The sequence below is a fragment of the Aureobasidium melanogenum genome (genome assembly GCF_000721775.1).
Source record: "Aureobasidium melanogenum CBS 110374 unplaced genomic scaffold scaffold_1, whole genome shotgun sequence".
NCBI classification, from domain to species: domain Eukaryota; kingdom Fungi; phylum Ascomycota; class Dothideomycetes; order Dothideales; family Saccotheciaceae; genus Aureobasidium; species Aureobasidium melanogenum.
Genome location: NW_024470053.1, coordinates 665,639 through 688,478, shown reverse-complemented (window position 1 = coordinate 688,478; position 22,840 = coordinate 665,639). Strand labels below are relative to the sequence as shown.

The following is a 22,840-nucleotide window of genomic DNA, read 5'->3' as shown; positions in this document are numbered from 1 at the left end:
TGATGTCGTAAGACCTGGCAATATTGCAGAGCTCAGACGCGCTCAGCAGACAGATCATCTGGACGATGAAGATGAAGACGATGGAGATGTGGATATAGATCCTGAGGAGGTAGATCCAGGTAAGAATGACTCTCTTCTTTCTGTTGGCACGCGTACTTGTGCTTTCTTCCTGTTGGTTGCATTCCTAGAAGGTACAACCAGAACCCGCTGTTTCCCTGGCGTAATCCACGAGTATGAACGAAGTCATCCTTGACCTACATCAGCGGGTTGTCTACAAGAGTGACTCTCGGAGTCTGCCTCATACACTGGCTTGGCTGTAGAAAAATCTGGCGTATTGATACCTATTCATACACCCCAAGCTTCAGCAAGCGTGATGTCGGTTTGTTTTCGCTCTGCACTTGATTCTTTGTTTTAAAGAAGGCGCGTAATCATACCACGAACTCGCTACTGAGCGTGCAGGCGCGAGAAACATAACATCAGCCACGACAAGCCAAACATTTCACCATGTCATCAGACCCATCAGGAATATCTGATTTTGACTCCTCTGTTCTGTCGTACCGTTCGTTTACCCTTTCATCAACGATCCAATTTCCCACAAGATCCAAGCTATGCCAAATGCACACTCACGTCAACTCAACTCACATGGAGCTCTAACAAATGTTTTAGATGGTGCACCGTCCACATCCGGTGATCCGCTGCCTCCACGCGGACTGAAGGAGATATCGTCCCTCGCATCCTGGACTGTCAGCACGAGCAAGCCTGGCTGCGGTGTCGCTGCCCTACGCCACCCATCGTCCTCGCTCTTCTGGCAAAGCGATGGTCCACAGCCCCATCTACTCACCGTGCACTTCTTCAAGCAAGTCGCCGTCGCTCACATCCGCATCTACCTCGACTTTGAGAACGACGAGAGTTACACACCAACTCGTATGCAATTTTGGGCAGGCACTGGCCTCCACGATCTCATCGAGTTTGCCGATATGCAGTTCGAGCAGCCTCGCGGTTGGATTTCTGTCGATTTCTCGCAGGTCGGACCTATCGAAGAAGAGGACAGCGAGGATCCCGATTCTATCGACTGGAGCAAGAGGCCTCTGCTTCGCTGCTTCATCCTCCAGGTTCGCATCCTCGAAAACCATCAAAACGGCAAGGACACCCATCTTCGCGGTTTGCAAATTTTTGCTCGCGATGATAGGGCCGAGGAGAATATTGGCTTGATGGAGGACGATGCTGGAACCAACAAGGGTGCGCGTGTCGATAGAATGGACATACCTGTCCGCTCCAAGGAAAAGCGTAAACGCTCAGAGGGCTTGCCTAGGCTCAAGAAGGCGTCTTTCATGATGGAGCCGGAGTTGAGATGATGTCCTAGCATTCCATCCATGTCGGGCTTGCATGTTTGTGGGCAGGCGCCGCTCCATTACCGGTCTTCTCACGAAGCTTCTTGAACATCGTCAGCTTCATCGAAAATTGGGACATCCGAGAGAAACATTTTAGAGCGCTGGTGATCATCGTCTTGAAGAACATGTCGCTATACGCGACAAGATTAGGATTAATATTATGGAAGGTCTCAAATGTGTCTGTCCTGCTATATCTGCGTGTCAAACGCGATATGTTGCGCCCACCCTGTCTCTCTATGTCTTTATGTCTGGATCCAGTCCGATGAAGTATGACAAAGGAAATCTGCCCTCAGACAGTGTGACTAACAGCAGCCTTTCCGCCTGGGACCATCAAGTCTGAAGACTTCTTCCCATTCGCGCAAGCCAGAAGCCCACTGCCCTGTACCGGCTCTTCTTCTCCGTCGCCTGGGGCCGTCCACGCCACTCTTTATACTGCTCCCTCCATCATCAACAGCCCAAGACAAGCTGTCGCCATACTGGATACCAGAAAGCGGATCGTCAGGGTCAATCTCTCCTAGCTCGATTTTTGCAAGAATCATACGAGCGAGACGATTGAATAGTTCGTCCACACCGTCTCCGTTGAAAGCCGATACCTCAACAGCGAGGGGAATGGTTTGTGAAGTTGCCCATTGTGTTGCTTGAAGTGCAGAAACTTGGCGACCATCGGGCGCAAAAGTAGCGCGCGTACCATTGCCCCCTCGCGGTATAGTGCCTCTTGAAGCGATACTGTCGAACCTGCGCGAGTCATAGCTCGATGGCGTCTGGCCAGATTGCGGTGAAAAAGTACCGATATCGTCGATGTCATCGTCGCTCTCTGCATCGCTGTCGACGGGATCGGCAAGGTCTGATTTGTTACCGGCCAACAGCAGCGTCAAATGCGGACTCGCCAGGGCGCGCGCATCATTCAAGAAGGTACCCAGCTGTGCAAAGCTATCCCTACTCGTAATGTCGTAGACCAAAATTGCACCAGCGGCGCCGCGGTAATAACTCCTGCTCACGCTCCTAAAGCGTTCGGTGCCGGCGGTATCCCAGAGTTGCAGCTTTATTCTTTTTCTACGGTTGCCGTCGCCGACTTTTACGATTTTGGTAGCGAACTCTACACCGATTGTTTGAGAGGAGAGAATACGCCAGGACGAGTTGACGAAGCGGTGGAGGAGGCAGGACTTGCCAGCGGACGAAGGACCCAGGAGGATGATCTTGGCGAGATAGTCGTACATGGAGCCGAGTTCAGACTCTGGCGGGAGGGCGTTGTCAGGGCCTGTGGTCGAGGCTGACGAGAGTCGTCGTTGTCGCGCCATGGTTGTGGTTGGGTGTATGTTATGTGTATGGAAGGTCGGTCGTGTTTGGAGTGACCTCTGTGGACTCGGAGATAAGTGGATTGTTGGCCGATGGATATGTCGCGTTTCACGTGAAGGTTGGAAGTCGGACCATTGATGTTTGATGGGTGTCGAAAGATTAGGCGGATAAGTATGGTGGAGAGGAGTTGATGATATGTCGCGAAATGCGCAAACAAAAGGGTGTGATTAATGAGATGAAGATAACCAAATTGCACTCGAGTGGCCTGTTTCAGCCTGGTGCTGCTCTGCTACAATCGTCCCCAGACTTTCTGTTGAAAGCAGCGTCCGCCCTTCTGTCGGCACCAAAAGAAAGCCCTTTCGGATATCGCCGTTTCCTACCAAGAAGAATGAGCTCCAGCTTCTTTCGACCTCTCTGGTCTTTTTCTCTTCCTTGCTGCCTACAACAGACTCACATGCCTTCTAGCAGCATGTCTGTTCTGTTGTGTGGCTCTTTCGCTTCATCGACCTGCTATCGTTCTGGACATACGACCTGCAAGGTGCCTCGGCCATGAGCTGTCGCATGCCCACTGCTCGAACAAGCAATGCACAAAGTCGACATGTTCAAAGAAGCAACTCGACGGTGGTTGGCCGCATGGCCCGGGTCATCTGAGGCCTACGACGTACTGGACATGGCAGAAGCATGCTACATGACTGTGTCGTCGACATCTCGACATCATCATCTCTTTGCAAGTACACTTTCCATGCCAAGCCGGCATTTTCGATGAAGTCATTTTCGATCGGGTAAGTGGTCGTGTGCGCTAAGTCGTCCTTTCACATGCCTTTCGAGAAAAGCCCATCCTGCTTTTTCGCTTCACTTCGTTTCTCTCTCCCAGTCCTGTTTACTGCAATTTTCTTGTCCACCTACTGTTCCTCGTTTCTGCTATTCCTATTCTACTACTGCACGACTGCCACCGCCGTCATGGTGGCCTTCCTCTCACGCCTCAATCCAACACCGGCCTTCCCAGAATACCCTGGGCCTCATACCGTCGGCACTGTCGATGTCGAGATTCCAGCCGCTGAACTGCCTTCCACCGCCGCAACCCCCGCCGACGCCGCTCCTACCGTATCTTTTCGCATATTCTACCCATGCCATGACCAGAAAGAGACCGCGAGGCCTGTGAGATGGATCCCCTCGCCACAGCGACCCAATCTTTCTGCCTTCGCTCGTCTTCTGGGTGCAAACTCACGTGCCTCGGACTTCTTCTCCTATTTCCCCTCGATTCTCTACTACATCACTATACCAGCCCAGCGCAATGCTCCGCTTCTCGCTCCACCCACCACCAACAAGAGATGGCCCGTCATGATCTTCTCCCACGGTCTTGCAGGTAACCGCAATTTGTATTCGCATGTTTGCGGATCAATGGCTTCTTACGGTCTTGTTGTCATCGCCATGGACCACAGAGACGGCAGTTCGCCCGTTCAATACATTCGTGCAACCTCGGACACTCCTAGCAAAATTGTCGACGAAATCAAAATCTCGCACACTCCCTCTCCTGAAGTCTACGCTGCAAGAGACAAGCAGTTGCGCATTCGATGCCATGAAATCTCTTTGATTCACGCAGCACTGCTCAAAATCGATCAGGGCGAAAAAGTCAACAACTTGGATGACAACATTGCACAAACCAAAAAGGAGCGGGTTGACGTCTTGTCGAGATTTGCAGGACAACTCGATGTGCATACGCCTGGCAAGATTGCGTTTGCCGGCCATAGTTTTGGCGCCTGTACGACTGTCCAGTTCCTCAAGTCTGTCTTCTACGCCAAAGAACGTCCTTCAAATGCGCACTCTCCTCTTATCGTTCCGACAGACTCTGCCTTGACTCGCCAGGTTACTCCCGCTTCTCCCGTACTATTACTTGATCTCTGGACCCTACCGCTTCGCAGTCCAAACCAGACCTGGCTCCGAGAACGCTCTCTGCCGTCATATACCGATCCTTCGATCGGTGGCAAGAATATCCTTAGTGTCATGTCACAAGCTTTCTTCAAGTGGACTGGCAACTTCAACGATGTCCGCCGAGCTATCGCACCACCCAAGAACTTCTCTGGACCTAACCCGCACCTCTTCTATCCAGCCACGAGCCAGCACTTCTCCCAATCCGATTTTGGCGTTCTGTTCCCTTTCCTTACCAGCAAGTTGCTGAAGACCGAGAACCCAGAAAGATTATTGTTATTGAACACGCGTGCTATGCTGCAAGTTCTCAGGGACATGAACATTGAGGTTGCTGATGTCGGTGAGAAGAACCTTGAAGGCGAAAAGGAGGAGACAATCTTAAAACCCAGTAGTACTGGGGAAGAGACCGTCAAGGGCTGGGTCAGAGTTGCCGTATCCGATGCTGATAACAACAATTCCGGCATCTCTATCGAGCAGGACAAGAAGCAGAAGCCTGCGGACGATAGCGAAGGCATGGATATGTGATCCTGTGTGCTTCTTTCTTTTTCTTCTCTTCTTTCTGTATATTTTTATTTTCCGCTACTTCCTTTTCTCATAAGAGCTTGGCGTTGGTCTTGTTTTCATTCTCAGGATACGAAATGCGTAGCATTTTCCCTTCTTGTTTCTTTTCTTCTATACTCTTTGTCTTTTTCCTAGCATGGGTGGTTGCGCGCGAAAGGGGACAAGAGCTCATCGTGTTAGCGAGTCCTAATGACACAATCAACTTCTAGTGTTTGCGAACTCCTTGTTCAAAATTGAGAATGAAGCATGTCCTGTGACAGGGTGGTACTGCCAGCAAGCTCATCCAAGAGCACCAGCTTGTATAGCACCTCAGGGTCTCGCTGAAACTCGGTACTGCTGCTTGGATCTTGCTTCTGCTTTCTACTTGATTCCAAGCTTTGTAACGGATCGATAAAAAGGCTGATGGATGTGTGTCGTTTTGTCGATCATCTTGAAATGCTGCTTACCAAGAAATCGATCTGAGGCGTGTAGAGTCAATCTGACCAAAGAATCCAACCTCCTCGAATGTTGAGCTTACAAACTCTCGAGGAACTCTAGATGAAGAAGCAGAATATACTGCATGATGCAGCAAGATTGTGGCCGTGTGACAAGGTATATAGTTTGGGTGCTGCCGCAGCTGTCCGGCTTCTTTACATGTCGTCATCGTCTTTCTCCTCCTTCATCCATAACACCCAAGCGATAAGATCACATTGACAGTTCTGTCGCATCAAACCTTTCAGAACCATCATGACATCTGCACCTACCTCACCCACTATTATCTGGCCAGAGAAGTTCCTTCCTGGCACGACGGACAACTTTGTTAGCAATGAGACAATTGTGAAAGGGCTCTCCGCAGCAGACATCTGGAAGTACCTCGCCGACATCACCAAGTGGGAGTCATACTACTGGAACTGCTCTGAAATCACACCTCCAGAATCTGGACCATTCTTGGAGAAAGGCGACAAGTTCAGCTTCTCAACTTTTGGGTTCCCGCCGTTGCCTTCCGAGGTCTATGAATCAGTCAAGCCTTCAAAGACGGAGGTTGGCCGTATTGCTTGGCGAGCCATCTCTGATGGAGACGGCGATGAGGACAAGGCTGTTGATGTCTACCATGCTTGGGTCATTGAGGACCTCGATCATGACCGTGTCAGGATCCTGACGCAAGAGTCGCAGATTGGCAAGCCGGCTGCTGAGTTGTCGACCAAGAAGCCCAACCCTATGTTGAATGGACATCAGGACTGGCTAGATGGCCTTGTCAAGGCTGCGAGAGAAGGAAAGTAGGATTGCAGTTATGTGCACCATGGCAGTGCAGGCAGCATCGGGCAGAACTTTTAGCTTTGCGGCTCTTGTATGCGGCTCTTTTATCCTTTTCGTGTGCCAAAGACTGTAACATCATAACCTCTGAGAGGATATATTCCGATAAAGAATGTCGTCCTTAAAAATTCACTCACGGTTACTTCTTATGGCCACATCCTTGATCATGAATGATTGCATTTCCGTCGCTTACACCATTTTCGTTTGTCGCTTGCGGGTTTGTGACAGTGTTCGGGACATGGGAAGAATGTAAAGCTGATCAACAGAGCTGACAATCACCTAGTTCCGGGCATCCGAACAGAATGACCACGTTCGTCATTCGTCTTGTGCTGCTTGCTTTGCTGCTCTTTACTTGCGATGATCGCTTGTGCTCTAAGCGACTATCTCCAGCTCCATGCACGTCGACCAGGTATCAATAGGCTGAATACCATGCCAGGATGATGTCTCCGGCTTGCTCCATATCTTCTCGTCCTTTGCACGGTGTAACATCTCATGACCTGTTTGGATTCTGGGGTTCCTGCAGCAGCGACTGGAGCTATTTCTGGAGCTCCGCACAGGAGAACACCTTTTAACTCCTTGTTCAAGCAGAAGATCAAATGGCTCCGCGGATTTCTGGAGATCCAGAGTCGGGGTTCGATGAAGAGGAATAGTGGGAGAATCCCCGTATCAGGGCCCATAATTCTCTTCAAAGGATGTGGGTGGGCCTGTAGTCGGCATCAGCTCGGTGAAAAGACGTCAGTGGTTTTGGAAATGGCAGCGACATCCGGGGTGTTGAGACCAACATCGTTTCTCACGATTCACGAACACAAATCGCAAAGGCAAGACGCGTCGCAAATATTCGTTGACAGACTCTAAGAAAACACTGCAAAAAGTCCTCTTCATTGCCACGTAGGAAATCACAGGGATTGAGGTCTTCGGATGCGTGCTCCGGGTTCAATCTTTCTCCCGATCTCAGAATCGATGCCTCGATCGTTGCACCCAAAATCCTTTTCTGAGTAGCGACGGTTGACTATTTTCGCCTGACATCAATCCAGGGCACTATCCGAGAGGCTGATCTTCGTGGCTCTATTTGTCGCTACCTTACTCAACACAGTAAAAACTAAACCCATTAGAACAGCATTTCGAAAAGTTTGATATCATTGCCCAGACCTGTCCCGAGAGCCCTGTGGAAAGTGACATCACTTCCATATACCAGAGGTTGCGAATCACAAAGGTACACCGCATAGACCCTTCCGAGCGGCCCTCTCCTCATCGTTGACATCCCAACCTATCGAGTGGATCTTTTCTCCAACAATTTTTTCGCCGCACGTCATGGCTGTGGAACCCGGGGCTCGTTTGTCCATTACTGAGGACCCGTACATAAACATAGCAATAGCCATGTATCCTATTTTCTTGTAGAACTCTCATTATTTGACAAGCTTCAAGCATGACGGACGTACGGCCTGAGCAAAGAAACATCCCGAGTCACGAGTCTAGTGGAAACAACTCAGAAAAGGATGATGAAACAACACGCAGCCCCAGCCCTGTCGGCGAACAGAATGAGAAGGCTCCTGTCGATGCTCAAGGACGAAGGGAACTAAAAGAGACTGATTGCCCCGAGATTTTGGCATACGCCTGGCCGACATGGAAGAAATGGATGTATCTGGCTGGCATCGCAGGCATCCAGATCTCCATGAACTACAACACTTCGGTCTTTCCCAATGCCGTCACACCTCTGTCGGAGGCTTTCCACATTGGTGAACAAGAAGCAAGAACTGGTCAGATGATCTACCTGGTTCTGTACTCATTCGGTTGCGAGCTGTGGGCGCCCTGGTCTGAGGAGTTTGGTCGTTGGCCCATCCTCCAGCTTTCCATGTTCCTCATCAACATCTGGCAGATTCCTTGCGCCTTAGCTCCTAACTGGGGAACGATTCTTGTCTGCCGTGCTTTGGTAAGCATACTTTTCCTTCTTGTGTGGTGAAGCATTCACACATGTGCCTGTAAAGAGGCACAAATGCCCGAGAGACAGATTGTTGTCCAAGGAGAGGCGACATGTGATCGACTCTTCTTAGAAACATCTCCGACCCGAGAGCATATGTGCCTTGTTATAGTTTACATATCGCTCAACCGCGCAAAGCTCTTATCAATACACGTACTAACTGGAGTACAGGGTGGTCTCTCTACTGCTGGCGGTAGTGTCACTCTTGGTCTCATCGCCGATCTGTACCAGCCCGACGAGCAGCAGTACCCTCTGGCTTTCATCGTCCTGTCTTCTTGTATCGGTACCAGTATTGGAGGTGTTATTGGTGGACCTATCCAGCGCTTCCTCAAGTGGCAATGGTTCTTCTGGATCATGCTCATCTTCGGTGGTGTTGTCCAAATCATCCATTTCTTCATGCCCGAAAGTCGTTCGACTATCCTCCTGGACAGAGAAGCTAAACGTCGTCGCAAGACTGGCGAGGATCCCAATATCTATGGACCTAACGAGCTCAAGAAACCACGTATCTCGCTCAAGGAAGCTGGCAAAGTCTGGATCCGTCCCTTCGAAATGTTCCTGCGCGAACCCATCGTACTTTGTCTATCGCTTCTCTCCGGTTTCTCTGACGCCCTTATCTTTACCTTCTTGGAAAGTTTCCCCTATGTATACACGAAGTGGAACTTTGGTATTCTCGCCCAGGCATGGGCCTTCATCCCCATCAACCTCGCTTACTTCCTCGCCTACTTCATGTACCTCCCATGCTTCATGCGCGACAACTATATCCGCAGAAAGAAGGGAGATGATTGCTTCTTGCCAGAGCGTCGTCTCAAGGTGCTGCTATGGCTTGCTCCTTTGGAACCCATTGGTCTGATTGGATTCGCTTGGTGTTCGCTTGGTCCTAGCTACCACGTTCACTGGATCGCACCCATGATCTTCTCCGCTTGTGTCGGTATCGCCAACTACGCCATCTACTTCTCGTCAGTAGACTACATGATTGCTGCTTACGGTGTTTACTCTGCCTCTGCTTGTGGTGGCAATGCCTTTGCTCGTGACTTCCTTGCTGGAATTTCGGCCATGTACGCTACACCTCTCTACAAGAACATCGGAGGACACCCTCAGGCTTATGCCAGTACGATCCTTGCTGGTGCGTCCGTGCTTGTAGTCATCCCTATCTACATCTTCTACTGGAAGGGACCTCTTATCCGCGACAGATCGAAGTTCGCAAAGACCTTGGCTGAGGATCGCAAGAAGGAGGGAGTCAGACGTCTCAGTTACGCCGACAACCTGCCTGCTTAAAGTATGATAGACAGCATTTATCTCTGTTTGTTTGTTTGTTTTTCATGATAGAATAGAGTAGATACCCGGTGGTGCGTATGTAAGCGTACAAATGAATGTAATATTATAGTCAACCTCATCATGCTCCCAGCGTACTAGGGTCTTGTCACATGCTAATTGTGTCAATGGACCGTTTTTCAAGCAAAGATAAACGTCCGAGGAAAGACGTGTCTATCAGCTCTCGTCGGACTCGTTTCGGGCTTTCATACGGTCGTGCATTTCCTCGGCTCTCACAATTGCTGCACTCCGCTTCGGAGAAGCATATCTAGGGTCCTCATCACAGAGAAGACGACTGGAACAATCTGTGGTCAGCTATTTGCAATGTCATTCCTGTCATCAGACGAATAACCTCTTCTGATTTGTCACTACCACATGTCTGAGACATGTCTATCATAATGCTCGTGATGTGCGAACATGTCTCGGCAGCTATAATTGTATACCGCTACCAGACCAATGGACATTCGTGTAGCCGATATCCGGCTTGCTTTTGAACAAACCCTATGTGTTACAAAGACGTCGGCGGACTGAAAATTCTCCACGAGTCCGGTGTCACTATGCACGTGGACTGTTCGCTGGTCTCTTAGGCGGATTACAGATATTGAAGATATCGTGAGATTCGTTCAAAAGCACGACATAGACCGAAGGGATGTACCCCGCAGTAAGGATCGCCTTTGGGCGCACGGTCTGGTGATGTTCTCTGGCCAATACTATTTATGCATATAGTCATCGTCTACTCAAAACCGTAGAATATTCATATCGCAGCATATGTGCGGGGCGTTGACCGTCCTTGCATTGGCCTTGCAAATCTCTGCGCAACAACAAGCGATTGTGATATAAGCAGCTGCAACGGTGACATTCATACAAGTGTGGCTTGCGGGTTTGTTGCTATGTTCAGCTCTGCTGGCCTAGTCCCATGGAAAGCGCCACTGCAAATCCAGAAAGGACGTTTGGCTGAAGGCCAAGGTAATCGCCGTGCCTTCAAAGACGCGTGACCCCTTTTCTTCCTCCATTGGACGAAGGAAAGATCCAGAGGAAGAGGGGCAGGATGCATCCGGTACGAGCAGACGCCAACTTACACACAACGGAGAACGATCGAAAGGTTCAACGTGGAGCATGGTTTGCCTCGATCCCACGTCAGTTGTCTAACACTGCCATAACATCATCTAGAGCAGCACGTGTTAAGGGCTCGCAGTTGCGCGATTGCGCTACCACTCAGCGATTTTTGGAATCTTTGAAACATAAAATAAGTCAAGGGCACGTGTTTGTCCTAGAGGTCGGAGACGTCTCGCGAAAAGGCTGGGGCCGTTCTAGAGCAGGCTTTGACAACCCCAAGCACGGATTAAGCATAACTCTACAGCCAGAAAATAGGAGCTGATCCGCTGATCATTTGCTACTAACGGGCAATCACGATCAGGACCCCGCGGACACGCGATTCCTCTTTTTGGTGATTACCGGACGGTAACCCCCTCCTCCGTACATAATCATACCTATTCTCTTTACACCACAGATGTCATGCTGCCGAAAGATCCTCTCTGCCACACCCACTAGCCTTAGCATTTCTTTTGGCGCGACGCGGAAAGTCAGGTGCTAGAGGCTCGTATAAACTTTTTGCCCAATGGCTGAAAGCATGAGGAATGCGGAGCTTAGCGATGGAGACGAAGCGAAGAAGATGTCCTCGGTGGTGGTAGAAGAAATTCAAAAAGTCGACGAGTCCGCAACGCTGCAACCGCCCGTATCTCCAGGCCTTCTACAACGGTGGTATTCTTCGAAGGGTCGTCGTGGAAAAATTATCTTTTGGTTATACGCTGCGGCATTCACTACCATGTTGTTGGTACTTATTCTTTTGGCGACCATCTTGGGTCTGAGGGCACATGCAAAGCCGACATCTGCATCATCGACACATACTCATGCACCGACAACGTCTGCTTACGCATCACCTGCGTCTACTCAGGGTGTCACGTGCGTTGTCAAACCAGCATCGAGTGGAAAGGATTCCTCAGCAAATATCCTGAAGGCTTTCGAGAGTTGTGGACAGGCCAAAGCCGGACTTCGCAACCGCATCGTGTTTCAGAACACCACATACACCATTGGTAGCGTATTGGAAACGACTGGCTTGAAGAATGTCGACATCGAGTTGCATGGAACACTCTCCTGGGACAACTCGAATATCAGTTACTGGCTGAACAACTCGTTGCCTGTTGGTTACCAGAACCAAAGCACTGCTTGGAGACTCGGCGGAGATAGTATCACATTCCAAGGATATGGCTCTGGTACCTTCAATGGCAATGGTGATGTCTGGTATCGATTCGTCAATGGAAGGTCGAATTACCCTAGGCGGCCGCACCAATTGACCATCACCGAGACCACGAATTCGACCTTTGAAGGCTTGCTATTCCTCCAGAGTCAGATGTGGACGATGACAGTGATCCACTCGGCGGACGTTCTCCTGCAGGACATTTATGTCAACAACACTTCCAAGACTGGCGTAAGTCATACATTCTCACCACGTAACACTGTGATATTGACATAGCTTCCAGGCACCAACTGTGAATACTGATGGTTGTGACACTATTTACGCCAACAACATCACCTTCCGCAGGTGGACTGTAGACAATGGCGACGATGCGATCTCACCAAAAGCAAACTCAACCAACATCCTGATCGAAGACAGCCAGTTCTACAGAGGGTCTGGTATCGCTCTTGGAAGCATTGGTCAGATGGATGGCCAGTTCGAAACGATAGAAAACGTGACTTGTCGCAATATCACGTCTCACAATACGAAGAATGGTGCCTACATCAAGACGTCAGTAGCTTGTGGCCGCCTCATTCGAACCTTACTGACATTTTCACAGATGGACCGGAGTTGCCAAAGGTCTTCCTCCAAACGGAGGTGGTGGTGGCTTGGGTTATGCGCAGAACCTCACCTTTGAGAACTTCACCCTGTTCAACGTCCAGAAGGCATTCACGAGTGAGTATCAGCTTACACTTCGGATCAAAAAACTCAGACTGACCATCTCAAAGTCACCCAGTGCACAAACTTCGAGGGCAATCAGGGTAAGTCATGTGTGGGCCTCATCGTGAGATCTGGGCTGACGATTTTAGGCGATTGTGATACATCAAAGTTCAACATCCGCGATGTGTTCTTGAGTAATTTCTCAGGCACCATCCGTGGAGACGTTGTCACAACAATGCAGTGCAGTGCAGCAGCACCTTGCCGAGACATTCAGTTGTCGAACGTGGTCGTGCAAAACAGCTTGAACAACACAACGCCAAGACAATATCAATGCGATAGTGTCAAGCAAACAGTAGGATTCAATTGCACAGGTCCTCCAGATTCCGAGGACAACGCCTTCAAGAGGCGAAAACGTTCAGAGTGGACAATGCTTTGAATCGATGAGGCGCAAAATTTTGGGGATGCGCGAGAGGTATCATTCTTCTAGAAAGATGAGAAATTGGACGAAAAGAAACGACTTTGAATGAATGAGAAAAGCAAAAGCATGACTCGGAAAACGGCACGAGCCCTAGACGACAGTCGGCGATTCTCTCTACCTGACCTTTGGAACTTTCACCTACGAAAGTGGGCAAAGCCAAGAAAGATTTATGGTATGGGCACGGATGAATCGGGATCGGAAGTAAGGCATGCAAAACGATCATGTGAGCGAGCGACAGGCAACAGCAATGCAGAAACCTTTTCGAGATACTAGTGCTGCCTTATTATCGTTTGCGAAGTGGACAAGTCATTCTGCAGCTTGGATTAAAGTGCTTATATGCAGGTTTCGGGTGCGGTGGAACCCTGTCAGTCGCCGTTCACGGTGTGAGGAATGTTTACCCCGCCAGTCAAGAACAGGTAAATGCCAGTCAGACCAGCACATGAAGAAAGATATGGGTGCGATATGTCAGCAGCCACTGCCAAGTCGGTCCCTCGGTCGTATATGACAGAGTTCTCTACAAGACTGTTGCCGAGATGCATGTCTGACTACCTGTCATGTAAAGTAGGGCACGTTTGCGCGAGGCAAGACCGAATTGTCAAGACATTGGAAACGCTCGATTCGACGATTAGCATGGATATGCGTTGCGCGTGAGCATCTCGCCAAGGCGCCATGTGGTTCAATCAAGCTCTAGTTGCTGTATATGAATGGCTCGGATCCGGAATTCTGATTCACCGACTAATGGAAAACATGGAAGCATGGCAAAGAAGTCGCAAGGATGGATTGATGATACATAGGTTCTTGGAGTCACGTAGAGAGTGAGATCTTGACTTGCGAACGAAGATTCAAAATTTGAAATCTAAAGCCGAGATGCAAGCGCGACATCCTCGCATCATGTCCATTCACCTCTGAACTTACTCGGAGGACTGAATAGGAGGGTTCGGTGCTGTAGAAGCTGGGCAGGTGGAGGTTTTAACGACGGAAGGCGGCGGAATCGAAGGGATCGTCCGGCAAGGGTACCGTTTGTTTAGGTAGCGTCATACCGAAGAAAGTCATCTACAAATTTATGTCATGGCATACACACCATGATTACCATACCATGATGGATCCATCCGTCGGTATGGCTCGGAATCGGCAGCAAGGAAAAGTCTTCCGCTGGCTCGCGACATCTCATGATTTGACGTCTTCGGTGTTGGCGGTGTCGGTGTTATAAAGCAAAAGGGTAGCTCACCGCGCCGTCATAAACTCGATCTTTCCTTCTGATCTTTCTAATCACATACCTCTTACCGACCCCATAAGTACTCTCGCATCACCTGAATCCATCTTCCTGCGACCTCATCATCTGCATACTGTGTCTTAGTGCTGTGCGACTACCCGCGAAGCATCTACTAACCAGCCTCCCTAATTTATCTTGCTCTTTGCATTTCTCGCGATCTGCGCGCCCAACTCATTCCTCAACAACACACTTACATATCGACTTCTGCCGCAACTGGCCCACTTCATGCTGCTTGATCGCATATCTTCAGTCAACCCGGCGTTGCTTCTGCTCGCTGCGCTCCCTCTGGTTTTGGCTCACGGCGACGAGCATGAGCATTCCGGAATGGCGATGGACATGGGGAATACACACGTCAACATGACAGCCGTCGCGACAGTCGCAGCACCTTCGGCTGCTCCAAGCAACTATTTCCGGTATCCAGAATTTGCAGGCTGGATGTATGCGCATATTGCTCTGATGACAATCGCATGGGCAATCGTTCTTCCTGTCGGTAAGCATTTGTTCCCATCTTATTTGCTGATGTCTGTCGTATTGCGGCTGGGAGGATGCACAACACCTAAATAGTCGTGATTCCAGAAGAGTTGAGACTAACCGAAATGCAGCTGTCGTTTTCAGCGTAGCTCGTTCGCGCTTCACAATCCCGGCGCAAGTCGCATTCTTAGCCGTCAACGGGCTCGGTCTTTTCACCAGCATCATCTACGATGCAAAGACACCAGACCTCTACCCGAACAATGCGCACCACAAGATGGGATGGGCTGTGACTTGGATCGCCGCAGTATGGTTCCTCATGACCTTCGTGAACCTTTACATGGCGCGATCCGAGAAGGCCAAGGAGAGGCATGCAATGACGGCCGACAATATTGCACAGTACGATCGCCTCCAGAACCATAGGTGGTCAAGAGATTCGAGTCATGATTCAGCGACGCTCTGCTCTGGCTCTCGCTCGCCTAGCTCAGACTCAATCCCGGCGCACAAGCTTGCAAGTCCAGAAGACTTTGAGGAAGAGGATGGATCCGAAGAGCAAGCATTCATCCAGAGTAACTCGGTTGATCGCTTCCTCTCACGAAAGGTCCCCCGCATCTCATCCGGTCGAACACTCACAGCCTTCAAGGTCGTTTTCACTTTGACCGAACGTTGTATGCCAGTCCTTGGATTTGTGAGTCTGTTGAGCGGTGGTGTCGTATTCGGTGGACTCTACGTAAGCAATGACAGTGTCGGACATACATGACCATGCTAACAAGGACAACAGCGTCAACGTCTCATTTTCTCCGGAATGGCGCATGCAGTCAAGGGCGGCATCTTCTTCTGGTACGGCATCCTGACTCTTGGAAGATGGATGGGTGCGTTCTCGGACTTTGGCTGGGCGTGGAACGTCAAGCCTGAACATCCCATGGTGTCTCGCTTCGCGGCCGGACTTCCCTCGGCCGAGTTCGTCGAATCCTTTGTCATCTTCTTGTACGGCGCAAGCAATGTCTTCCTCGAACACCTCAATGCGTGGGGCAAAGCATGGTCCGCCCAGGATCTTGAGCACATCAGCATCACCATCATGTTCTTTGGTGGTGGTTTGATGGGTATGCTCATCGAAAGCAAGAGAATTAGGAACCTCTTCAACACCTCTGTCTCGACCTGGCAGGAAGAGGCCACCCTCTTTGGTGATGCGCTCGAGAAGCAACGTCAAGAGTGGGAAGTACCAAAGACATACAAGACAAGCCTCAACCCGATGCCTGGTCTTGTCATCATGCTTTTGGGAATGTCCATGTCAGGACACCACCAACACAGCATGGTATCGACAATGCTGCATCAACAATGGGGCACTCTATTCATGGGCTTTGCAATGGCTAGAGCAGCGACCTATGTTTTGCTTTACCTAGCACCACCAAAGTCATTCTTCCCTAGCCGCCCTCCTACCGAGCTGGTAGCCAGTTTCTGCCTGATCAGCGGGGGCATGATTTTCATGGGCAGCTCTACAGATGCCGTGAGCACGATCGAAGGCAATGGCCTGGATGCCATGTTCCTCTTCACCGTCGCTATGGGCATGACCGCCCTAGTGATGTCCTGGGCCTCCGTTTGCTTTGCTCTCAAGGGATGGGCTGTGAGAAAAGAAAAGACTGTGTAAAGACGCAGGAACTCATGCTCCCCGACTCAATTCACCACCTCGTCCCATCTGAATCAGACGACCAGCCAACTGACTATACGATGGCTCTTTTAGGAGCCGCAACGAGGACACGACACGCATGCGGGTGTTTGGTGCCGGCTAGATGTCGACATTATCTTCGATCGCGGCGCGATCAACACGCGAATTGTTTTTTTTTTGTTTTCTGCTCGTTATACCCCTCTGAACATTCAAGCGGCATTGTAGGGGAAGGCCGTTGGTTATGTCTACCAGGAGATAGACCTTTCGGCGCAGTTTCTGTCGTTCATAGCAAACTTAATGTCTACTATTGCCTTCTGACTCTTTTTTTTTTAGCTGGTCGTAGAATGTGAAGCCGGTCAGAGTCAGCTTGAAGTCTCCTCTTTGGCAAGTGCAATGTGATTTGGGTTGAAGCAGATGGCGATCATCTGATGATGCCTCTACCTCTTCCTCTTCCAATGGCCGAGCCTCTGGTGGAACCTACTGAGCCACCAGCTCTTGTGCCACGGACAGCCGGTATGCCCCTTCCTCTAGATATGGAGCTGGCACCGCGAGTGGTCCTAGACGAGGTAGTAGAGGGAGGAGCCATGGTGGATCTGTTCGTGCGGGTTGTCTTGGGAGTTGGAGGATTCTCGACGAAGCTGGTGTCGGTGGTACTACAAAGTCCTGATCAGCAAGCTGACTAGGATGCGACAGGCTTGAGAAACTCACAGAAAAGTAGCGTCCACATCTCTCTCACGGTGGTGGACGTCAGCAGACATGGCGCTGTCCTGTTGAGCCTGATTCTTGGCAGCCTCAGCAGCACGCTTGAAGCTCTCAATGCCAGGAGCTTCGGGAAAGTCGACGCAGAAAGCACTCATGTTCATGCCGTAGAGGAAAGCGCCGAAGCATTCGTTGAAGCGGTTCAGACTCTCGTGCAGCAGTTGCAGGTGCATCATGTTGGCCTCCAGATCGGCCATACCATCTGCGAGTTCACCGAATGCGGGTTCCAGGGCTTCGAGAGGGACGGCTTGGTCGGAGAATTGGGTTGCGCTTGTGGGAGTTGTGATTGAGGCTCGGAGACTGGTGCGAGAGTGTGGTCGCAAAGGAGTGGTTGGTCGAGAGGGGATGTTGTTGCGGGTGCGAGAGGCTGAACGAGCGCGCGATGGCGGTGCTGAGGTAGGTGTTGTCGAGGCCATTGTGGTGAAAACTGTTTGTTGGTGTGGACTGTATGTTTGTCCGTGTGTACGAACTGAATTGTTTTGATTAGCATGACGCCAAGAGAGAGAGAGAGAGCGGAAGCGTGCCCCGCCGTCAAGCACGAGGCAAATGCTGGAGCCCAGATCAAGTTATTATTATTTTCTTTTCATTGCAAACCAACCTCTGCATACTACCTACCTTGTCGCACAAGCTGTCCTGTATACCTACTGCATGTTTGCATCCATTATTAGACTCGGACGATGAAGCATGACCACGAGTCGTGCTTGAAAAGGATAAAAGTCAAACAGACAGACATGACATATGCGACGTCATGCGCAAAGACGATGCGGAGCGGAGCATCTTGAGCGGGCCTAGGGAGTTTCAATCTCGGCATGTCTGCTGAGCCTCTCTGATCCTAATTCCACCCACAACAGATGCGTCCCTTTCGCATCCTCAACCTCGCCCGCCCCTCGTCTACTCTCTCGTCATCTTCGTCGCGTCTGTCACGTCAAGCCACTCGTGCTTACCGTCGCTCGCCCTCTGCCCGCAATCTCCTCCCCACGCGCCCGACTTTCCACCAGAAACAAAGTCTCTTGGATCCTGTCACCCTCCTGCTCGCCATCTCTACAGGCTTCGCCGCTGCCTACATCCTAGACACATACTACTACACTCCAGAAGCAGCCAAGCCTTCGCTCCCTGACACGTCCGCCCCTTCTACCCCTCCAGAACCACTCTCGGAACCAGACATGGCACCTACCACTCAACCGGGACGCCCCGGTAACCTCACTCCGGATCAAGAGGAGAAGCTGCGCGAGCTCTGGATGCAGACCTTTGATGTCTTTGGCGTTGTGAGCGGTGCCCGTCCGAGTGTCGACACTGCTTCCGCCGCTTCCACCCCTGCTCCTGCCGACCATAAGAAGAAGTCAAAGCTGTCCATGTTCTCTCGCAAGCACAAGGACGCCGACAATTCTGCTGAAAATACCGACGACGAGAACGACAAGCACGGCCCGGCCAAGGAGTTCCGTCAGGCCCTTCAGAACCAGAGTCCCGAGTCACTGCGCACTGCCTTTTGGGGTATGGTCAAGCACGATGACCCTGACGCTTTGCTCTTGCGATTCCTACGTGCTCGTAAATGGGATGTCCAAGCTGCCCTCATCATGATGATTTCGACTCTCCATTGGCGCTCTCAGGAAATGCACGTTGATGATGACATTGTTTACAAGGGCGAAGAAGGCGCTTTGATTGACGCTAAATCTGCCCCGGACGCAACCTCAAAGAAAGACGCCGAGGATTTCCTTGCGCAACTGCGTATGGGCAAGAGTTTCTTGCATGGTGTTGATGCTGAGGAAAGACCTGTTTGCATTGTCAGAGCCAGACTGCATCACGGTGGTGAGCAAACGGAGAAGAGTCTTGAGAGATATACCGTCTATACTATCGACACTGCTCGCATGATGCTCAGACCTCCAATTGATACTGCCGTAAGTTTAATGGTATACTGACAAGGATACGACCGCTGACACTCGCTCCAAGACTATTATCTTTGACATGACGGGTTTCTCCATGTCCAACATGGACTACACCCCTGTCAAATTCATGATCAAGTGTTTCGAAGCCAACTACCCTGAATCGCTGGGTAGTGTCCTCGTCTACAAGGCTCCTTGGGTCTTTCAAGGCATTTGGAAGATCATTCGTGGTTGGCTCGACCCTGTTGTTGCTTCCAAGATCAACTTCTGCTCAAACGTCGAAGAGCTCTCCGCTTTCATTCCAAAGAGTCAGATCTTGAAAGAGCTTGGTGGTGACGAGGACTGGGAGTACCACTATGTCGAGCCCAGAGCCGGTGAAAATGACAAGATGAAGGACACAGCAACAAGGGACAAGATTGAAGCTGAACGCAAGGAACTGGTACAAAAATACCAGGCCGAAACGGTACAGTGGGCTAAGGGCGAGAACAAGGGAGAGCAAAGGTCAGCGCTCAGACAGGAGCTGCTGCAAAACTACTGGCAGCTCGACCCTTATGTTCGTGCAAGAACATTGTACGACCGCATCGGCATCATTGGTCATGACGGCAAGATGAATTTCTATCCATCTGCTAGCAGTGCCGACCTTGACTAAATTCATCTTGTCTTGGAATAAATGACAGGTTAACATTCTGCCTACTTCGGCGTTCACGCGTTCAAAGCTTCTCATAATATTATTGTATTAGTATGCAAAGTCCACAGAGGACTACGATATTTCATGAGATCTTCAGCATTATTGCCATCGGCAAACTCGATTTTGCAGCATTTGCACGTCCTGCCTGCCTGTAAGTGCTGGTTTGACTGGCATTGCACACTTCTCGTGTTTGTCATTAGGGCACAATCATCAAAGCCCCATGTCGTCTTACAGAAATGGAAATTGAATAGAGCGATCTTACAAGTTGATGTTGCACTCGGGGTAAGCTTGACCGAGAAAGCGAGTGACAGTCATTGAGAAGACCCCACTTTCTTTCTACTGCCTCCATCTCAGAACCCTCACATCGTCATCATATGATGCTTGAACCACTCTGCGTCCATGTCAATCCATACCAATTAACTTTCTCGAAGATGCATGGGTCAATCATGATCAAGGGTTGCTCTCTCGGCATACACGCCAGGATGATGGGGACATATAAGTATTGCTTGATCGCCCACGCCAATCGTTGCTTCCATATCAAGGATTGAACTCCATCATGAAATTTACTTGTACGGTGTTACTTGCCCTCGCCGGGATAGTATCAGCGGTTTCTAAGTACGACGAGTACATCCTGGCTCCAAAGTCGCGTACTCTCCATCCAGTTGCTGTCTACCAGGACAAAATCAATGGAACTATCACTGGGGCTTCTAGTCTTGCAAGCGACTCAACAGGCTCAGCCATCTTCAAAGGCATCTCAGCCGTCACATACGATTTTGGCGTCAACATTGGTGGCCTGGTCAGCTTAACCATTGGTAACAAAACAGACGCGAATCAGTCTATCGCCATCACCTACTCCGAAAGCTCGCAATGGATCTCCGGTATTGCCTGTGATGCTACCCAAGACTCTGGCATGGACGAAGCGTTGTGGTTTTACCCTTCGGGCCCGGGTGTTGTGTCTGTGGATCGACAGCATGAAAGAGGCGGCTTCAGATATCTGAGTTTGATTCATAATACCACTGGTGACATTGAGATCACTCAGGTGACGGTCGAGTTTACGCCTTCGCCAACTACCGAGGATCTGAGGAATTACACTGGTTTCTTCCACTCCGATGGTAAGGCATCTCAGTACTGTCTGCAGGATGATTAGTTGACCTTGCTTCTAGACGAGTTATTGAACCGCATCTGGTATGCAGGAGCATATACCATTCAGGTACGTATCGCAGTTTGCTGGCTGGAATCGTCTCACTGACGAAGAATAGATGGTGGCGATCGACCCAACGCACGGTGATGCTCTCATCCACTCAAACCAGATCAACTCTAGCGTGCCCGGTGACACAGTGGCTCCTTGGTCGTGGTACGCCAACACTACTATAGCCAACTCGAGCGTTGTTCTCGTTGATGGCGCAAAACGCGACCGTCTGATTTGGCCTGGAGATATGCATGTTATCACCCCTTCGCTCTTTGTTTCAACCAGCGACGATGCAGCTATCACAAACTCTATCGACAACTTGTTCTCTCTGCAGAATGCGTCGGGTAAACTTCCTTATGCAGGTTATCCGTTCAAGCAGGATACATATTCCGCAACCTACCACCTTTACAACCTCATTGGTGTTTCCGACTACTACAAGTATACAGACGACCTCGAGTATGTCCGGAATAAGTGGAACGCCTGGAAACTTGGGCTCAACTTCTCGCTCGGCTTCATCGATGAAACCGGTCTGATGAACGTCACAAGCCCTGATGATTGGCTTCGCTTCGGACAAGGAGGTCACAACATCGAGGCAAATGCAATTCTGTACTTTACCATCAACGAGGGTCTTACTCTGGCCGCTGCCCTCAATGACAGCAGCGTGAAATCGTCGTGGGAAGCTTATGCGTCCGGCATCAAAGAGTCAGCCAACAAACTACTCTGGAACGCAACAGCAGGCCTCTACCATGACAACGAGACTACGACACTTATGCCTCAGGACGGAAACAGCTTTGCGGTGCTCGCAAATCTCACAAACAATGCCACTCAAGCATCTGCCATCAGCAATGCTCTCAGAGCACGCTGGGGGCCCTATGGTGCACCTGCCGTTGAAGCGGCCGATGCCGTGTCTCCTTTCATCGGTGCCTTCGAGCTCGAGGCCCATTTGCGCGCCAACAATGCAACTGCTGCTCTTGAGCTCATGCGTTTGGAGTGGGGCTTCATGCTGGACGACCCGCGCATGACCAACAGCACATTCATTGAAGGCTATGCGTTTGACGGAGCAACTCATTACGCACCTTACACAAATGATCCTCGCATCTCGCATGCCCATGGCTGGTCTACTGGTCCCACAGCATTCTTGTCCCAATACATTGCTGGCATTCAACTTGTCACCGCAGGCGGGAGAACCTGGAAGATGGCACCTAAACTCGGCAATCTGAGTACAGCACATGCAGGCTTCTCGACTCCAGTAGGCTCATTTGAAGTATTCACCAACGTCACCTCAAACGGCAGCATATCCATGGACTTTTCGACTCCAGTGGGAACTACAGGTGGTGTGGCCATAGCTTATCCCTCATGTGCTGGAATCATGAGATTGCACGAAGTACAAGGTAGATGCAAGGATGTAATTTTCGACATCCAAGCTGCTGCGAACCAGACTGGAGATATCGAGGTCGAAGGATTGGTAGGGGGTGATTGGCAGCTTAGATTTAGCTGCGGTGCCGGCTCTTGAGCTCCGGAGCTGAGACTGATGACTCGATAGCCTTGGTCTCTTTGTATAGAGCCTTCGTATGATCTATGCCCAGCAAGTTTCTTTAAGTTACCACGGTACCCTGACCTGCAACACATACGGGGGAGGCTGTATAGTATTGTGGTTAGCTGAGCATACTTTGAAAGATTTCTCTTTTGCGTATGAGACAAAGAACAAAAGCACATGATTGCAA

General features: G+C 50.4%; 10 protein-coding genes across 10 annotated transcripts; 8 read left to right on the top strand and 2 right to left on the bottom strand.

Moving 5' to 3' along the window:
- Nucleotides 1–701: 701 nt before the first annotated feature.
- On the top strand, nucleotides 702–1,175 carry M437DRAFT_20858 (galactose-binding like protein; the record flags this gene model as incomplete). Its single annotated transcript, XM_041019006.1, has 1 exon — nucleotides 702–1,175. A coding segment is annotated over one exon (474 nt), but the record flags the coding sequence as incomplete, so codon positions are not given.
- A 518-nt stretch (nucleotides 1,176–1,693) lies between these two features.
- On the bottom strand, nucleotides 1,694–2,689 carry M437DRAFT_37951 (ras-domain-containing protein; the record flags this gene model as incomplete). Its single annotated transcript, XM_041019746.1, has 1 exon — nucleotides 1,694–2,689. The coding sequence occupies one exon, from the start codon at nucleotides 2,687–2,689 to the stop codon at nucleotides 1,694–1,696; it is 996 nt and encodes a 331-aa protein (XP_040884248.1).
- Nucleotides 2,690–3,650: 961 nt separating this feature from the next.
- Nucleotides 3,651–5,024, top strand: M437DRAFT_16546 (uncharacterized protein; the record flags this gene model as incomplete). The annotated part of the gene is made up of 1 exon (XM_041018866.1): nucleotides 3,651–5,024. A coding segment is annotated over one exon (1,374 nt), but the record flags the coding sequence as incomplete, so codon positions are not given.
- An 879-nt stretch (nucleotides 5,025–5,903) lies between these two features.
- M437DRAFT_71048 (uncharacterized protein) lies at nucleotides 5,904–6,437 on the top strand (the record flags this gene model as incomplete). The annotated part of the gene is made up of 1 exon (XM_041025613.1): nucleotides 5,904–6,437. The coding sequence occupies one exon, from the start codon at nucleotides 5,904–5,906 to the stop codon at nucleotides 6,435–6,437; it is 534 nt and encodes a 177-aa protein (XP_040884246.1).
- A 1,459-nt stretch (nucleotides 6,438–7,896) lies between these two features.
- On the top strand, nucleotides 7,897–9,723 carry M437DRAFT_71047 (MFS general substrate transporter; the record flags this gene model as incomplete). The annotated part of the gene is made up of 2 exons (XM_041025612.1): nucleotides 7,897–8,400; nucleotides 8,620–9,723. The coding sequence occupies 2 exons, from the start codon at nucleotides 7,897–7,899 to the stop codon at nucleotides 9,721–9,723; spliced, it is 1,608 nt and encodes a 535-aa protein (XP_040884245.1).
- A 1,861-nt stretch (nucleotides 9,724–11,584) lies between these two features.
- M437DRAFT_38110 (pectin lyase-like protein) lies at nucleotides 11,585–13,151 on the top strand (the record flags this gene model as incomplete). The annotated part of the gene is made up of 5 exons (XM_041019774.1): nucleotides 11,585–12,277; nucleotides 12,300–12,565; nucleotides 12,615–12,730; nucleotides 12,784–12,816; nucleotides 12,865–13,151. 5 exons carry the CDS (start codon nucleotides 11,585–11,587, stop codon nucleotides 13,149–13,151), a joined length of 1,395 nt encoding a protein of 464 aa, XP_040884244.1.
- Nucleotides 13,152–14,691: 1,540 nt separating this feature from the next.
- M437DRAFT_71045 (uncharacterized protein) lies at nucleotides 14,692–16,582 on the top strand (the record flags this gene model as incomplete). The annotated part of the gene is made up of 3 exons (XM_041025611.1): nucleotides 14,692–14,956; nucleotides 15,069–15,664; nucleotides 15,716–16,582. The coding sequence occupies 3 exons, from the start codon at nucleotides 14,692–14,694 to the stop codon at nucleotides 16,580–16,582; spliced, it is 1,728 nt and encodes a 575-aa protein (XP_040884243.1).
- Nucleotides 16,583–17,077: 495 nt separating this feature from the next.
- M437DRAFT_61649 (uncharacterized protein) lies at nucleotides 17,078–17,775 on the bottom strand (the record flags this gene model as incomplete). Its single annotated transcript, XM_041023966.1, has 2 exons — nucleotides 17,078–17,279; nucleotides 17,309–17,775. 2 exons carry the CDS (start codon nucleotides 17,773–17,775, stop codon nucleotides 17,078–17,080), a joined length of 669 nt encoding a protein of 222 aa, XP_040884242.1.
- A 747-nt stretch (nucleotides 17,776–18,522) lies between these two features.
- M437DRAFT_36089 (CRAL/TRIO domain-containing protein) lies at nucleotides 18,523–19,888 on the top strand (the record flags this gene model as incomplete). The annotated part of the gene is made up of 2 exons (XM_041019379.1): nucleotides 18,523–19,254; nucleotides 19,307–19,888. The coding sequence occupies 2 exons, from the start codon at nucleotides 18,523–18,525 to the stop codon at nucleotides 19,886–19,888; spliced, it is 1,314 nt and encodes a 437-aa protein (XP_040884241.1).
- A 595-nt stretch (nucleotides 19,889–20,483) lies between these two features.
- Nucleotides 20,484–22,629, top strand: M437DRAFT_79872 (bacterial alpha-L-rhamnosidase domain-containing protein; the record flags this gene model as incomplete). The annotated part of the gene is made up of 3 exons (XM_041027252.1): nucleotides 20,484–21,039; nucleotides 21,091–21,137; nucleotides 21,187–22,629. 3 exons carry the CDS (start codon nucleotides 20,484–20,486, stop codon nucleotides 22,627–22,629), a joined length of 2,046 nt encoding a protein of 681 aa, XP_040884240.1.
- Nucleotides 22,630–22,840: the final 211 nt, after the last annotated feature.